The sequence below is a fragment of the Syngnathus leptorhynchus genome, chromosome 6 (genome assembly GCF_054491065.1).
Source record: "Syngnathus leptorhynchus isolate UIUO chromosome 6, UIUO_Slep, whole genome shotgun sequence".
NCBI classification, from domain to species: Eukaryota; Metazoa; Chordata; class Actinopteri; order Syngnathiformes; family Syngnathidae; genus Syngnathus; species Syngnathus leptorhynchus.
This window is the reverse complement of record NC_141200.1, coordinates 8,174,930-8,191,163: the sequence shown is the minus strand read 5'-3', so window position 1 is coordinate 8,191,163 and position 16,234 is coordinate 8,174,930. Positions and strand designations below refer to the sequence as shown.

The window sequence follows — 16,234 nt, the reverse complement described above, 5'->3', positions numbered from 1 at the left end:
GTTACGTTTGACGTCAGACTGACGTGCTCTTCTATCCAGCCCAGTAAATGTTACAATAATATTACGTAATAATTGATATCAACGTCATTAAGAACGTTGACGTTTATCACCTACCGTCGTAACGAGGGGCAACGATTTACATTAGAAAATAATTACTTCAGCAGGTCTTGAAGCTCCTGCCCTGCGAAATGGTCATTTTATTTATTTATTATTTGTACTTACTTAATTTAACTAATAACTAATAATTCATTCAAACTTCGGATGGAACGTGCTTGAAGAATGTTAATTTAAAATTTTGACTATCTTTTGATTTTTTTAAATTGCTCTTACAGGCTGAAGTTGAGGAAACACTCCAGAGAATTGAAGCCAATGGAAGTGTAATGGGTGTGATAGTTGTCAATGCAGATGGTAAACACATACGTGGACCTACACACGCACATGACCAGTGTGTGGTAGGAAATAGAATATTGTGTATTTTCTTTGAATTCCAAGGTCTTCCAATCCGATCGTCATTTGAAAGCTCCAAGGCAAGCAAGTATGCAGATATCCTTCGCCGCCTCACCGCCATGGCCAGGAGCACGGTGAGAGACGTGGACCCTCAAGATGATCTCATCGTGATGCGCATGAGCACTAAGAATCAAGAAGTTATGGTTGCGCAAGGTAAAACAGGTGGCAAAAGTACTTGAGAAGTACAGATACATGTGTTAAAAGACTGGTAAAAAAGTACTGATTCAATTAGTAAAAGTAAAAATAGTTCAAGCTCTGAAATATATTTACGAGCAGTATTCTGCATGTGGGGCTTTGTATTCACTGTAAAGGCTTTTTTTTTTGTGTTGCTTTCCTTTGCAGAGAACTCCTATCATCTTATTCTGGTCCAGAGATTAGAGCGACCCCGTGTATGAATGGCAGACTGAACTGGTGGGTTATATTAGTGACATGCTGAAATGATGTGCGTGGTTACGGATTTTTGTGTCCATATGATCTACGACTGCATCAGTTGTTCCCTTTCTTTGTTCACCTATAGCTAAACCAGTGATAGTGGTAGGTCGAATAATGAACTGCTTAAATCGGTACAAAATAAACCAGAGTATCCAGTGTTCTGTGTCCCAAAATTCATTCAAGATGATCTTGCTCCACAATAATTTTGAAATTGAACATGAGTCAGGTTTGTTTCTTCCTTTAAAACATGGTGAACAATGACGATTCATGATCATTATAAGGGGTGGGGGGCAGTCATTCAAGTTAACAAACAAAATAACAAAATAAATCGGCCATCATTTATGGTTCTTTTATGTTGTGCGTTGTCATCAGGAGATCCAAAAATAACTGCAACTGTGTAAATACAATAACGAAGCAACATTTTAATGCAAATTTCTATTTTCATGTACAGTACAGCAATAGGTCAATAAATAATTCACTGCAAATATACAGTCCCCCCCCACAAAATCGTCCCCCAACATACATTAGATAACAGCTGTTTCAAACAAAAAAGCATGTTTCTTTTGTTGACATTGTCCATCTGAGATAGTAAATTATTTCAAATTAAAAGGCAAATTATATGCTCTACATGTTGGGTGATAACAAAGTTTGGACACAAACAATGTTGACGCGAACTGGATGTTTCTTTAAGTTCTATCCGCATGTAAAGGTAGTATCTGTAAGATGTGGTCATACAGTTGTCATGGTAACCAGCTCCCCAACAATACATTTATGCTATCACATCCTTCATTTTATTTCTTTTTTCCTGACCAGCAGCATTTTAAACACACCGTATGGCTTCTCTGTCTCTCTTTTTTGTGTGTGTGAAATTAAATCACAAAAATTCTTCATCTAACACAAGTACCAGTTTAAAATCTATGAAGCCCCCCCCCAAACGTTCATCGATACTTGTCTCCTGTTTTGGAAGAATGTTTTTCAGCCAGTGTTTCATGTTTAAGTGCATCCCATTCATGTTTTAAGGCCCAAGGTGTGCTTTAACCATTCAGCCTGGTCATGTGTGTTGAAAATATTATGTTTTCCCCAAATGATTTCCAACCACTGTTCCGTGAGATTACCAAGTGTGGTTCGGGAAATTAACTAATTTCACTTAATTGTGCCTAAAATTATTTATTCACTTGGAATCCAGTAACCCTGCTTATTTGAGGTTCTGTATTTGTCAAATCTCTGTGTTTTTTGCTAGAAAATCAACTGATAGCGTTTTTTGTTTCCATGATGGCGAAAAAGCCATGCGTAAATAGGAATTGGTCAGAGGAAATTTGAAAAAGTGCTCAGAAAATGGATGGATGGATTTTGGGAGGTCATTTGTACACAATGCTACATTGGGGAAGGACTAAGTTTAGCCTGGGTCTCTAATGAAAATGTAAAATGAACTGCAAATAACAGGGGATTATGTTATGTATCTGCTGTTTTTTTATACGCTGAAGACGTATAGTGACAGGCAGAACAATTAAAGGCTCTTCCACTAGATGGCGCAAAAGGTACAATTAATGTGCCTCACGTTTTTGTTTGGTGGTGTGCTGTGACATTTTCTTTTAAATATAAAATATGTGCATTGGTTTAATAAAGGTTTAGGAGCACTGGGTTAGATACATGGAAAGAGTGCAAACTCTTCAGATCTGGTTATGACTTTGACCCACCTCCAATCTTTTGGGTAGCTTGAGTAAAAAGGATTGACTTTAAGTGCAAAGCCAGTAAGTAGTCTTTGGAGACGTAGCGTCCCGAGGTCACCTGGGCGCATGGGCGTTGCCCCAATGTAGACTGGGTAGAGTCAGACACCTCCTGAAGTGCTCCAGCTGGGCGTGGAGCTTGTCACGCTCCTCCCGCACCCGCTGCCTCTGGCTCACCAGCTCCTGGAGAAAACATGTTTTGATTGAAAAACAAGAGCAGGACCAAGGCATTGCCAACTAAGTACTTGTTTAGGGTCCCGCAACCACTAGAAGCCCCCAAGAACAATTAATAGTCAACTGAACCACATCATCATACACATAACAAACACAACTCTAATCTAATGGAAGTATTGTAATCCATTAAGCAATGGCTATTTAAGAGAAATATATTCTTTATCTTCTGCAATTTTTTTACATTTAGATGGAGAAATGTGATTTGACACACAAATGTTTTGAGTTGAGAGCAAGGTCATGGAACTCTAATTAGCAATTATTTTTTTATGTATCTTGGAGTGATTTTGTGTTTTCGTACTCTATCACAAATCATTTTTGTTCATCGCTGATGTGGGACCTGAAAGCAAAACTGAACCAGATGAGACACTATAATCATAACATACCAGTTTATTCTCATTACTTTTAATAATAGTAGATGATAGTCAGTACCACTTCTAGTGTACTCTTGTTGATTGTGTTACTTATTAAGAAAAAAAAAAAGAAAAAAGTTGTCAGGCTGACAATAGGATTGTGTAGACAACTCTACCAAAGCTGCAATGTAGGCATTAATGAGAGTATTTATTGATTAATAATTAAACAATAACATTATTATTGAAAAAAACAGAAGACCCCCAAATGTGATCTTGCTTAAACATGGAAAATGATGGACTGAAGCAAAAACAGAGTGTGGGTGCCTACCGCCATAGTGAGAGAGAGTTGCTCCGCTGTTCTGCTAAGATTGTAGTTCTGTGCTTCCAATCTTTTGCACTGACTGTGAAGGACCTGCCTCTCAACACCCCGCTCTGTGAGGAAAAAGCTTGTTTCACCCAGAAAATCCAACCATCATCTCAGATGTAGCAGATTTAAGAGTCGAAAAATAAGGAACTCAAATTTTTCCACATTTGAGTTGCTCTCAAATATGCATACAATTTGGCTCACATTCTGATGAAACTTGACTTTTCAGTTAATTTATGTTTGGAATAATGTAATTCCCATTATATATAGATATATATAAATATGTATATTTGACATTTGTTTCTTTCTACCGAGGGGCATTACGAACAGTGAACCCACCTTCCACATACTCCTGATAGGCCTCAAAAATGGCTCCAATGCCCTTCCACTTCCTTGGGGGTTCCTCGTCGTCATCCTCATCGTCATCCTCAGACGAGTCTTCACCCTCATCTACGTCCGCGTCGGTCAATTGCTTCCCATGACTGCCTTGATGGGAATGGGTGCCATGGCCGTTGGCGTGCTGGGCGGCGTGGTTCGGATGAAGCGTTTTCTGCAGGGAGGGGTCGCGAGGCAGCGAGCTGTTAGCCTTGGGCAGGTTTGAGACCCCTGGTGAGGAGAGAGTGGCTTTCACTGTCAGGCTTCCAACAAGAGAACATTGAACAAAGTTGCTCCGCCCACTACCTTGAAAGCATCTGAGGGCCAAAATCAACAACTGTCTTCTTATTCCATCTTTAAAATTGTAATACTAATACTGGAATAATCCCAATCCCAACCACTGTACATTAACATAGCCAGATTAGTTTGTTGTCTAGTTGATGTAGTTGTCTAATTTAAAAAAGTATCGGGATCCAGATGATTTTATTTCATGTTCCCAATTGATGAAAGAAAATGGACCAAAAAAAACCCCCAAAACAAATCAGTGTAGCGTAAAGATTTGTGTTTCACTTGTAGTAGTACTGGTTGTGCGTCTAACCTTTGTGCTGTGTGGACTGCAGCACAGCCTGGTGGAAATGCTGAGCAAAGGCGTTGGTTGTGAACTTCTCCCGGGGCTGGACGCGACCATTCACCACCGCACCGGGCTCTTTTTTCAAAGGAGGTACTAAATGGCCGTTGTGGACCGCCTGCAGCTTCTTGTTGGGCCGTGGCGCTTCTGCGAATGCCGCTTTGTCATGGTGGGGCGCCAAGGGCGGAGGCGGTTGCCTGACAGCTTCGTTGTGGGGGGCATGTCTGGCTCTGTGTGAATATAGAGGGGAGGGGCTTGTCGAGTCTGGATAAAGATGTCCGTTTGACTGATAGGAAGGTATAGCTGATGAGGACTCCCCTGCGAACACAAGTTAGAATATTTTAGATATGTGCAAATCGTTGCAAAGGAATTATGATTGGAAATACAGAACAGGTTTATCATTTTTGACCGTCTTAAATCTTAACATGTCTTACAGACAAATTAATGGGTACAGGAGAGGATGAGAAGGATGATCAACATTATCTTAGACAACATTTACTGGTTCCTGAGAATGTGAGATTATATTGGCTTTTATTCGTCAAAACTCCTGTTCCTCATTAATATTTTTACCGGCTGATATAATCGACCAGGCGGTTAATCGGGCCCCACTGAATAATCGGTCGGGACAATTTATTTTTATAATCTTTTACAATTTGACGATTGTATTTGCTGACAATGTTATAAAGTAGGCTCAAAATCGTCCTGTATTGTCAATATTTGTGAATTGTTAAAGTGAGTGCACATCCTTAATACTGTGGAGGGTCTCACCGCTTGAGGAGGTGGCAGCAGGGGGGCTGCTGCTACATGGAGGTACAGAGTTGTATCGGAGCGTATCCAGCGTCACAATCTTCTTCTCAATGGCCCTCAGCAGCTCCTTGGTCTTCTCTTTGTCTACCGTGCAACACATTTCAATTCAGTGAGACGGCGCAAAACACATCCCGTTGAATCTCTTATTGACTATTTTTGTCACGTTATTTTGGTTGATTCTGAACTGCTCCAGAAGATATTTTTATTTTATTTTAATTACAGTCCTTCACGTAACACGGGTTCCTGCACGCTCCATGCACAAACCTCTTCGTTGCTGAGCATTGACGTGGGAGAGCTTAAAGGCGCGCAGAAAGTCCTTCTTCTCCTGCAGCTCGGGGGCACTGTCCATCTGCTCTGCGGTGTACGTGGTGGTCAGTGCGGCGGCTGGCAAAGGAGGAGACTTCCGCTTCCCCCGCACAACTGGTGGCGGCGAGTTGCTGCGTTCCCTCATCATCCGCCTTCGCTTCCTCTTCTTGCACTGCAGGAGCTCGTCGCGATGAGCCCGGGTAACCAGGCCGCACATGCGTAGGAAGTCCACTTTCTTCAATGAGAGGCAAAGAACAACCGAATAGCGTCAATGAGTCAGTAGAAGCCTTTAAATACAGTCGTACCTGGACTGCAACATAAAAAACCATAAAAAGCAATAAAACTGAAGGAATGATAATTAAATGAATAAACAGATTTTATACAATGAAAGATTTGACTCCTGATAAAATCCTTGTCAAGATTGTTAACAACAGGCCTTGTATATGATAATTAGAATTGGATTTAGAATAAAGTCCAGTACCTCAGAGGACGTATTAAGTTTAAGGGGAGGTTGCTCCGTCACTCTCCTCAGATGGGCTTTCACCTCTTCTTCGTCGCTCTCGTCATACGAGTCGTTCAAGTCATAGTAATAACCTGCAGCGTAGGAGATGTTATTTATTCAAACTCTTTCCAGGTGTTTGCCTCGGTTCGGCTCACCTCCTTCGCGTGCCTCCTTTCTCCTCTGCTCCTCTAGGTCCAGCTTGCTGAGGAGTCGCCGATGTTGCTGGAGTGCCTCGTCGTACACCAGCGTGCTGTCCCTCTGCCGCTCCCTGCCGGCGTTGGGGTCTGACAGGGGCGCGCACAGCCTCATGTAGAGGTTGTTGGCCTGGCGCCTCTGGAGGAGGTCTTGCTCGGCCTTGTTGGACAAGCAGGTCTCCTCCCTCGCAGAGGGATACCTCTCGTGAGCCTCCGGCCTCCTCCGGGCTCCCTCCTCTATCTTCTCCTCCCAGCTCAGGTCGGGTCGGTCGGCTCTTGTCAGGCTGGGAGGGGGACGAATTGGCGGGGTGGGCTTTCTGCGGTCCACGAAAGAGGCGGGGTTCCACAGTGTGGTTTGCGGAGGTTTAGGGGAGATGAGAGGAGGAGGTGCACCCAGGGAGGGTGGTGCATCTTTGATGCCTTGGTTCGGATGACCAGTTCTGTTTGGATACATACAAGGACAACCGATTTAGACCAGTGTTAAAGCTATCAGACGCACTTACAGTCTGGTATCTTGATTTTGAGTGGATGAGAAAAAGTAATCGTCACCTATTGCAGTCCTTCATCCAGGCCTCCTCGCTGGCCCTGTGAGTCGTGGCGGCAGCTCCGTTGACACCACCAGCCACCACGTGATGCTTACCCAGGTGAGTAGGCACCAGACTGGGCAGCGGGTGTGGGACGGAGCCCCTGGAGGAGTGGGTGTTCAAGGGCAGAGGTTTATGCGAGAGGAACGATGGGAGTTCCGACTCCTTGGCTTTATCTGGACAGACATTTGAGAAGCAAGTCAAGACAGTAGCTGGATATTTTTTTGCAAGACAATAACAATGTGACAGATAATTAAATTACAATGGTTAAATTACAACATCGTGCTTATTATTGAGGCTGTAGTTCACAAGGTGCTATTTTAGTTCATGTATTTTTTCCTTTATATAAATAAATAAATAAATAAATAAATAAATAAATACATAAATAAATAAATAAATAAATAGATGGATGGATGGACGAATGAATGTTTGTACCCAGTCTGTTGGGGGTCAGCCTCTCTACTAGCCTGGCCCTGTCCTCCAGCGACGGCGCCCTCTGAGTGGCCCTTTCGGCCAGGTATCCGTGGCCATCCGCAGCCCTGGCCATCTGCTGCTGTCTGTCCCTCTGCCTCTCCTTCTGTCTGTCCAGCTCTCGCTCCCTTTCCTCCTCCCTCTCTTTCTCTCTCTCTCGTTGGCGAAGCTCATTCTCCATCTGCAGCCTGTGGGGGAAGTTGACAAGTATGAAGGCGCGCGCACACACACACACACACACACACACACACACACACACACACACACACACACACACAAATAAACACATGGGGGGGGGGGAAAGGAGGGTGAGAGATGCAACACCCAGCACGAGGCAGATATTAACCACACACTGGTGAACCTCACACAAACAGTCACACACACAAAAACACACACACATACTCCGTTTACTATAAGGGAAATAATCCATACACAGCATGACTGAGCAAGAACAGATGAACACTTAATGGGAAACCACAGGAAAAGTGCACGCTCGCATGCACTTTCACATACACACACATAACAACACATGGTAATAAAAAAAAAAAAAAGATATCCAGAAGCCATTACAGAAGAAGATGATGAACAGCGTCGTGTTAAAAATGTCTCCTGTGTATTGTGTTCCAGACAAACAGTATTGTTTAGAGAAAGGGAGCAATTACTGGAGAACAGAGGTGCCCACTGAGCATTATCAAGAGTCCTATATATTAAAATATATTTATATATGTAGTATATGCATCTAGGGGTTCAAATGTAGTATACATATTATATATTTTTTTTAAATCCAGTTAAATTATTATTTACTTATAATATACAGTGTTTTTTTTACATTAAACTCATGATTAATTGTAATTGCTACATACATTACATTGTGTTATTTTTACGTATAAATTATAATCATCATCATTATTATTACCAAACTTGACTGTTTAGAATTCACCCAATTTCTCTTAGCCATTAATCTGAAGCAAAATAATGATAATAATTTTATTACAGTATATAATTTTGTTTAATTAAATTATGCGAGTTAAATATAATTATTGTTGATAATTGTATCTAATATTATCAGTACAGATTTCTTAAAATAAAATCCAAACCTTGTCAATAAATTATAGTTGATATATAGTATACTGTATAATACTGTGTAAAATACGGGTAATATGGTAAACAAATTACAAAGCACGGTTGGATATATAATAAAATATCTCAACGACATGTGTCCACCCTGCAGGAAAAGATTACATTGTTGTTCCGCTAGGGAAGAAAAGCAAAGCGGATACCTCTCGACGAGTACGCTGTGGTTTAGCTCTCCGGGGTAGCGAGCGCCAGGCAGGTGCAAGTGAAGGCCAGAGGCGTGCAGAGGGGAGAAGGCTCCCCCGGCAGGCACCGAGTAGAACTGTGACCGCAGTGCTGACAGACACAAGGATTCCTCCATCCTAGAGATGAAACAAATACAAATGGCAAAAAATGCCAGCAAGGCCTCCTCTGCTAGTCTTTTAGAAGCGCATAATTAGCTTTATTTTCTGTAAAGTAAACCATACCTGGGTAAAGACAAAGGATGGTGCAGGAAGGCTGGGTGGTAGTAAGCAGCAGCGGCGGCGGCGGCAGCATGAGCGGCGGCTGCAGAGGGGTCCAGACCAAGAGGCACAGAGGTCAGACGCAGGTCGTCAGGGGTGGCGAAGGGACGCAGCGATCTCAGGTAATCCTCAGGGATGTTGCCCGAGGGAGCCGCTGGGTGCATCTGCCCAGGTAAACTGCACAACACATTTGACACAAATGTAAGTATAGTGCACTGTTGTTTATATTTGATCAGCTGTAATTGGCATTTTTTAAAATCACATTTGTTTTTTACATTTTGTTTTCTATGTGGCAGATCGGATTTCTCCAAGCAGATCAGCAACAAAATAATAACATGAATAAATGTATGACAAAATACTATAGTGAAATTAAATCTATTTGTTGATTATTTTATGACTATCAGATAATAACATATAAGTAACAATATTTTTTAAGAAAGCAATTAAGTCTACATCAGAACTTTATTGGGTTTTAATCCGAGCCACTAAAAATAGTGGCAGTTGTGTGCTCATATAATTGCTTGATTTTGAACCTTATGTCACTTAGAAGAGGGCGTGCACACTTTTGCATACTTAATATTACTTTTGTCTTTCATTTCAGTTGTAGTTGAGAATTTCTATTTCCACTGGATATAAAAACAGATTATTATTACTTTTATTATTAATATTTTTAGATTAATTCATTATTTTTATGCAAATGTAATAGAATGAATTTTACATGCATAGGTGTGACTAAGTTCTAATAAATGTTAAAGGTATAAATAGGTATTATTTTTATCATCAATAATATTATTGGTCCCGAGTCCTTGCCTGAGGCTTTGCATACGGGGGTCCTGCATGACCGAGCTGGGTGTGAGTCCAAAGTGGTGAGCCAGCAGGTGAGACGGGGGTACGGGCGGGGTCCTCTTGTCGTGCTGTGTATGAGCGTTATCGGCGGATGCCCGCTCTCTGCCGCCCCCAAGCCTCGCAGCGCTGTGTTCCACCTGAGTGAGACGAAATGTTACACGGCATGGAGCTGAGGTGACAAAAACCAAAAACACACTCTGTGCTGTCATTTTCTGAAAGTAAAACGTCATAAGAAAAATACTCAAGTCAATTACAGCGTTGATACCGAGAATTTTCATTTTCTACCGCTGAGCACTAAGAAAGTTGAGACAAAAGTGCATTAAAGCTTGCCACTTGCACCCAGAGGCTGGCTCAGAGTGGCTCCGGTATGTCAGAGTGGGTCAAGATCAAAGTGGAGGAGCTGATCCTAATATAGGTGCTCACTGCTCACTCCTTCACTCAAAATGCCCCCCCATGGTAGGATTTGCTGGCCACAGCGTTGCATTTAATTGAATTAAATTAATCACAGAGATTGGCAGCATTTTATCCAGGCATATGGAACAGCCAATCAAATGCAATATGATCACATTTTTACCATGTGAACATTTTATTTTAATATGAGAATCAAATTTTGGCTCATCTTTCTAAGCCGGCGATGTGTAATGGCAGGCATATCGATGAAAAGGTGCAATTAAACTGTGCAGCTCTTGTATAGTAAAATCATTGATTTATTTCTAAATACATTACAACACACGAAATTTAACTTTACAGACAATACACAGAATTCAATGTGAAATCCATACATTAAAAAAAAAGCTCTCCATATTTTAGCTCTGATGGGACAAACTTCTCAAGTCATACTTTGCAGCAATAGCAACAATGTGGAAAGTCAAACCACAGTCAAAGCCACAAACAAATCCAAGCAAACACGCAATCTGCCGTCCTAGAGTGCACATGGAGTGACCATTGTGCACTTTGAATAAAGTTTGAATGTATTTGAATGCAGCGTTCATGAAAAGCACATTCAAATGAGTAACCTCTCTCTTGATCCTCAAATGGAGAACTACTGCAGCAATACAATGTGACCGTTGGCAACCTCAACTAGTCTCAACTCAATTTTATTTAAAGGATGCCTCTTCTTGTTATTATTTACAATAGTTGAGACCAAAATGCATATCTTGCTCTAATCATACACATTTTGCACAACTGTTCTATAATTCCAGATTTCGAGTCCAAAGGTGCAACATTCCCATTGAACAGAGCGAGCTGTAATTAGTTGTGCTTGTGTGGGCTCTGATTGACATAGTGCAAGGGCCAAGTGCACATTACACTTGATCCTCGCCAACCTTTCGTGAGCTCGCTTTTACTCTCCTGGCCTTTCTTGCTCTCTATCACTCCCCTCCTTCACATCCTATTCTCTTTCAATGCCGCCTCGCTCCTGTTATGCCTACAAGTCTGAATGGAACGCCATAGGAGCCCCCCTCCCCCCCTTCCCACTGCAGTCCGGTGGGCAGAGCCACAGAGTGGTCTTTGTGAAGGGGGAGAAAGGCAGCTCTTACCCAAGGGGGTATACCAAGGCGGCGGGGAGGCGGGGGGGCTTTTGTTTTGTCTCGGGGGGACCCTGGTGCCTCGCCCGTCCATGAGTAAACATATTCAGATGCACACAAGAACAAGTCCCTTTACGCCTTTGGGTGGGGCAGGGTAAGACACGTACGCGCACACACACACATGCACGCACACACACACATACTCCTGTATATATAGAAAGCCGTTGAAGTATTTATTCACTATCCTTGCTATCCATCTTACTAGCCATATACTCGTACACCCTGTCCTCCTCACAAGTCAGAAGATTCAGTGTACTACTAGAATGACTGTAAATAAGGTCCACTAATGGTTTTAGTTACTAGACTTTGGCATTTCGGCACGTTACTGGATGTTGGCCAACTGGCTACTAACAAATCTTACCAGTGAACAACATATTAGTAGCACTACTTTGCCCAATTAGTAATCATGTGTAATCATGTGAGTTTGACATTTAAAAAAGAAAAACATCATTTTTAGGCATCCATTTGTGTGTGTACCTGTCGCCCGTCGGCCCTCCACAGACCGTTGCTGGTCTTGGTGGGAGCAATGGTGACCACGGGAGGGGTACTCGAGACGACGGCGTGGCCCCGGGACTGGGCCAAGAGGGGCCCTAATGTGGCCCGCTTGGGGGTGGTGACCGGCGAGCTGTGGCTGGTGGCAGGTGACGACACGGGCGACGGCTCACCGCTGAGGGCCGAAGCTGTGTGGAGAAGAATGAAAAAAATCCAGCCAATGTTTAGAAAGTGCTTTGCCTAAGATCAAGAAAATGCAAATGGTGGAGCAGAGACTCCAAACTACACAATTTAACAACTGTAAGGCAGATGTTCTAACCACTAGGATACGCTGCTAGCCATTGTAAAAAACGCGAGAAGAAAAAGTGAGAAAAGAAACTCCATTATGCAGGAGTTGAGAGAGGGACCTGCAAAGTTGGTAAATGCAACACTGACTGACCAGTGCACACATACAAAAAACACTAAAAGAGTTGGAGGACGGCTGCCAATGGACACTGAAGTAGAGAAAGAGCGACGGGAAGCCGGAAGAAGAGAGCTTGTTATGATTGGCTTTAATTAGATTCTCATTATTAGGAGATGAATGGAAAAGGATAAAGGGAGAGGCAGAGCGGACAGGGTAGGTCGCCCGACACATCAAGTGAATGATTGCAACCGTTGCATTTGATTTTCAACCATGCTTCTTAAAGCGACAGGGGGTGGCCTTTTTAGAGTTGACTAGCCCTAGTTTAAAAAAAAAAAGGCGTTGCCCTCACTAGCAAGGACTGAAAGGTTTGATTCATCGAACGATAAGTCGATCTAGTCAATACTGTGTTGTGACAGGCCTTGTTGTGACAGGCAAAATTTGGAGTGAGGTTCAGTCATTCCACCACAAAACGGCAGCAGTGACCTTCAAAACATCTGACCACCATTGGTTCGTGTTCATTCTAGTGTTTTCTTATTACAAACATTCACATGTTGAGTGTGATTTTTGGGGAGCTGGAACAGATTAATGGTATTTCCATTCATTACAACAGGAAATGTTGATTTGATTTTGTGGTCAACAAATGTAACTGTCAGAATAATACATGAATTATAAAAAAAAAAAAGGAAATATTTCAAATGACAACCAAATGGCCAATATTTCATACAACAATGACCAAATGGCCGCCACATGCAACTCACATCGGGGATCCTCAGCCTGTTTAGCCAGTTTGCGCAGGGCGGCGGCGAATCCAGAGCTGGCAGACTGGGCGAGAGCGCTCCCATTGGTCAGAGGGCTAAGGGGACTGACGGTGGCCGTGGTGCGAGTCGCCGTGGAGACCATTCCTAAAGACGCCGACTTGGTGGACTCATGGCTCATGCCTGCGTGTGGAGAAGCACAAGGTTGCACCTACACCTGCAATAACAATCTTGTATTCTTGTTCACCTGGATGCCAGTGCACCTGCAAAATTGTATAAGTGAAGTTTATTTATCTTTCATGTTTGGGGGACTTGGATTGGCTTGAATTTCAATTCATATCAATGGGAACATTTTATTTCATTTCCGAGTAAATTGAATAACGAGCCCGGTCACGTAACAAACTCAATTCATATGTCGAGGTGCCATTGTCTGGACTGCTTATGCTATTTTTGTTTGCCTTCATAAATCCAACTCTTCTCCTCTGTGGTGCATTCACTCCACAATTATGATTGCATCCAAGATCCCTGAATATCAATAAGAAGTCTGCCTCCTGCATAAAAGCCGGACGAACACAAGGAGGCGAGTGTGCGTGTAGATGCTTTTATGTCCGTTAATGCAACGTAATTGCGTGTATCTTTTCATGTGATGTCCAAACACAATTTTCCCCGGGGCCTGTTAAGCTGATCCGAAAACTATATTCTATTGATTAGTGGGCACACTTAGCGCAAACACAAGATGGAGCAACATTTGTCCCAATGCGCCCGACCCCCCTCCTTTAACCCTCTCACTGACCCACTAATGTTAATTACAGCCGGAATTAGCCAGCAGCCCCCTACACTACAACTACCACCCTACCCCCCTGTTCGCTCACTACAGCCATGACCTCATTAGCACCACGCAAACACACACACACGCTCATCTTCGTACACACGCGCAATAAACAGCGGTAAACACTTGGACACGGCACAATGTTTTGTTTTTTCATGATAACCAAGCCTAAACAGCCTTTCAAAAATGCAAAAAGGGTTGTAATGTGCACGCCAGGCCTGTAGGTGGTGCTGTCTTCTGATTTAAATAAACACTAAAAACGTATTTTTTGGTCTCTTTTTTCACGTCATCTCTTTCGAAGCAGTGATTTGGTGGATTAACAGAATGCAGACGATTTAGAAGAAGAGCACTATGAGGCAGAGAAGGTTCCAAGCCAAGCTTTAGTCTATTGTTGGAAGTCTTGTTTGTATGGGTTGTATGCGTCCGTAACGTTATCTGAATTAGGTGGGATTGCAATTCAACAAACCACCCCTCCAAAAAAATTAGGAGGATTTCAAATAAAAAGTAATACATTGTAATTAGTAAACAGACAGGATTTTGGAAATTTGCTTTTTTGTGCGATTGAATTCACAAATGGCCACGTCTCCGACTGTTTCTGCAAAGCAAACAATACCTTGACAAAAGAACGTTTAGACGACAACAAATGTGCATGGTTAACAAATTAAAGTAGTAAATTGACATATTTTGGAAGCTCACCTTTTTTGTACGAATGAATTTCAAATAAAATACATTGTCAAAAATATTTAGATTATATCTAGACAAACGTCCAAACAAAATGAACAGCTCATCAATCGGCAGGATTTTGTAGAAAGGTAAACTAAAGTAAATTATAGAAAGTAAAATATTTTGTTTTGAGGTAAAAATGAACTTTTGACAAAATGCCAAGTACATGCAAAGCGTTGCACAATCAGAACAGGAAAAGTACTTGCACTCTATACTTCAGTAGATAGATGTGCAGATAACTGACAAATCCACTTCAGTATAGCAACTGGACTTTGTTACTTCCCACCCCTGAAATTGAAAAGAACACCATCAAACAAGAAGAGCGTGATGGAGATCTTGGAGGGGAAAAAAAAGGTCTTGATGAGGCTCTGCTGAGGTTGAGATGATAAGATAGCCTATATTCACTCTCTGTCTTTCTCGACAACCCCCCCCCACCACCACCACCTTCTCCTCCTCACTCTCATCTATCTCGGCACGCCGGGAGCTCATTTCACTAAAGCCAACAACAACACGCCGCTTGCTTTTTTTTCTTTTCTTTTGCTTGCCACAATCTTGCTACCATATTCCCTTGATAGTCCAGTACCACATAAACACACACTTGCGCACACACTCACACGCACGTACACACATTTGGTAGTAACATGTGAATGTGTGCATAATTGAAACACGCAAACACTCACCCTCCTGCTCACTCTTCCTCCTGTTTGTCGTCTCCGCTCCTCTGTGACTTTCTCTCTCTCTCTCTCTCTCTCTCTCTCTCTCTCTCTCTCTCTCTCTCTCTCTCTCTCTCTCTCAGTCTTGCAGCTGCTGTGTGGTCACGTGACCTCCTCTCAACCCACTCTTCCTCCTCCTCTCCATCCACTAGCAGCCCCCTCCACCCTCCTCTCAATCCCCCCCCCCCTTTCCTCCTTGTCGTTTCTGTCACTCGTTACGGCTTTCCAGTTTTTTCTCTCAAAGTGTGCTCTAGTCATCCTTCCTTCCTTTGCGCTTTGGTGTGTATGTGCCTGTATTAACCCGCCGTCCATCCATCACTCTGTCACACTTCCAGTCGGTCCCGTCTGTTGCGGGACCGAGATGAGTGAAGAGGTGGGTTTAGGGTTGGTAGGTTTTGGGGGTCAAGGGGTAAGTTGGCTCCTGACAGTGACCTTTCACCCCTCACCTCCAACCTTTACCGCCACAGCCAGCGTGGAGTTCAGAAGGACAAACGATACAAAAACGTTAGGCGTCCTCCAGGAATGTTTGGGCTTTTCACAGAGAATTATGGAGATCTAGCTTTGGATGTTCTCTGTATGCTTTTGTCACCATGAAAACGAAGGGCCCTATTTTAATGGACAGCGCACGTGCGCTTGGCGTAAAAACGGCTGCATCTTGATTTTCGTGCTCGGGCAAGTCAAGTTTGGGGAAATTTAGGCAAATCGTGTTGCGCCATGCTGGGCATTCTGACAGACTGGGGGGGGATTTCCTTAACAACCACCCGGCTCGCCTGACAATTTGGTGACTTAAAGTAGACTCCAAAAGATGGAAAACGCCACTCAAGCGCAC

The 16,234-nt window shown here is 42.9% G+C and overlaps 2 protein-coding genes across 2 annotated transcripts in view; one reads left to right on the top strand and one right to left on the bottom strand.

Moving 5' to 3' along the window:
- The first annotated feature begins 102 nt into the window (after positions 1-102).
- LOC147055803 (dynein light chain roadblock-type 2-like) lies at positions 103-1,096 on the top strand. The gene is made up of 4 exons (XM_085914823.1): positions 103-191; positions 333-408; positions 493-660; positions 850-1,096. Exons 1-4 carry the CDS (start codon positions 189-191, stop codon positions 900-902), a joined length of 300 nt encoding a protein of 99 aa, XP_085770949.1. The 5' UTR covers positions 103-188; the 3' UTR covers positions 903-1,096.
- A 210-nt stretch (positions 1,097-1,306) lies between these two features.
- Positions 1,307-16,234, bottom strand: part of LOC147055802 (genetic suppressor element 1-like) — a 39,136-nt gene continuing 24,208 nt past the window's right edge. Inside the window, exons 6-20 of the mRNA XM_085914360.1 lie at positions 13,144-13,323; positions 11,968-12,170; positions 9,869-10,041; positions 9,023-9,235; positions 8,762-8,917; positions 7,446-7,669; positions 6,976-7,186; positions 6,388-6,866; positions 6,212-6,324; positions 5,689-5,965; positions 5,386-5,508; positions 4,588-4,935; positions 3,954-4,220; positions 3,579-3,682; positions 1,307-2,849 (exon numbers count right to left, since the gene is read on the bottom strand). Coding sequence (XP_085770486.1) covers positions 2,724-2,849; positions 3,579-3,682; positions 3,954-4,220; positions 4,588-4,935; positions 5,386-5,508; positions 5,689-5,965; positions 6,212-6,324; positions 6,388-6,866; positions 6,976-7,186; positions 7,446-7,669; positions 8,762-8,917; positions 9,023-9,235; positions 9,869-10,041; positions 11,968-12,170; positions 13,144-13,323 — 3,197 coding nt within the window. The 3' untranslated portion in view covers positions 1,307-2,723. The remainder of the gene's footprint in view (positions 2,850-3,578; positions 3,683-3,953; positions 4,221-4,587; positions 4,936-5,385; positions 5,509-5,688; positions 5,966-6,211; positions 6,325-6,387; positions 6,867-6,975; positions 7,187-7,445; positions 7,670-8,761; positions 8,918-9,022; positions 9,236-9,868; positions 10,042-11,967; positions 12,171-13,143; positions 13,324-16,234) is intronic.

What these genes read in the sequence shown, in the direction of transcription:
- LOC147055803 (XM_085914823.1), top strand. An exon ending in GATAGTTGTCAATGCAGATG is followed by an intron (nt 409 to 492) that starts GTAAACACATAC and finishes TTGAATTCCAAG; the next exon opens with GTCTTCCAATCCGATCGTCA. An exon ending in AGAAGTTATGGTTGCGCAAG is followed by an intron (nt 661 to 849) that starts GTAAAACAGGTG and finishes TTTCCTTTGCAG; the next exon opens with AGAACTCCTATCATCTTATT.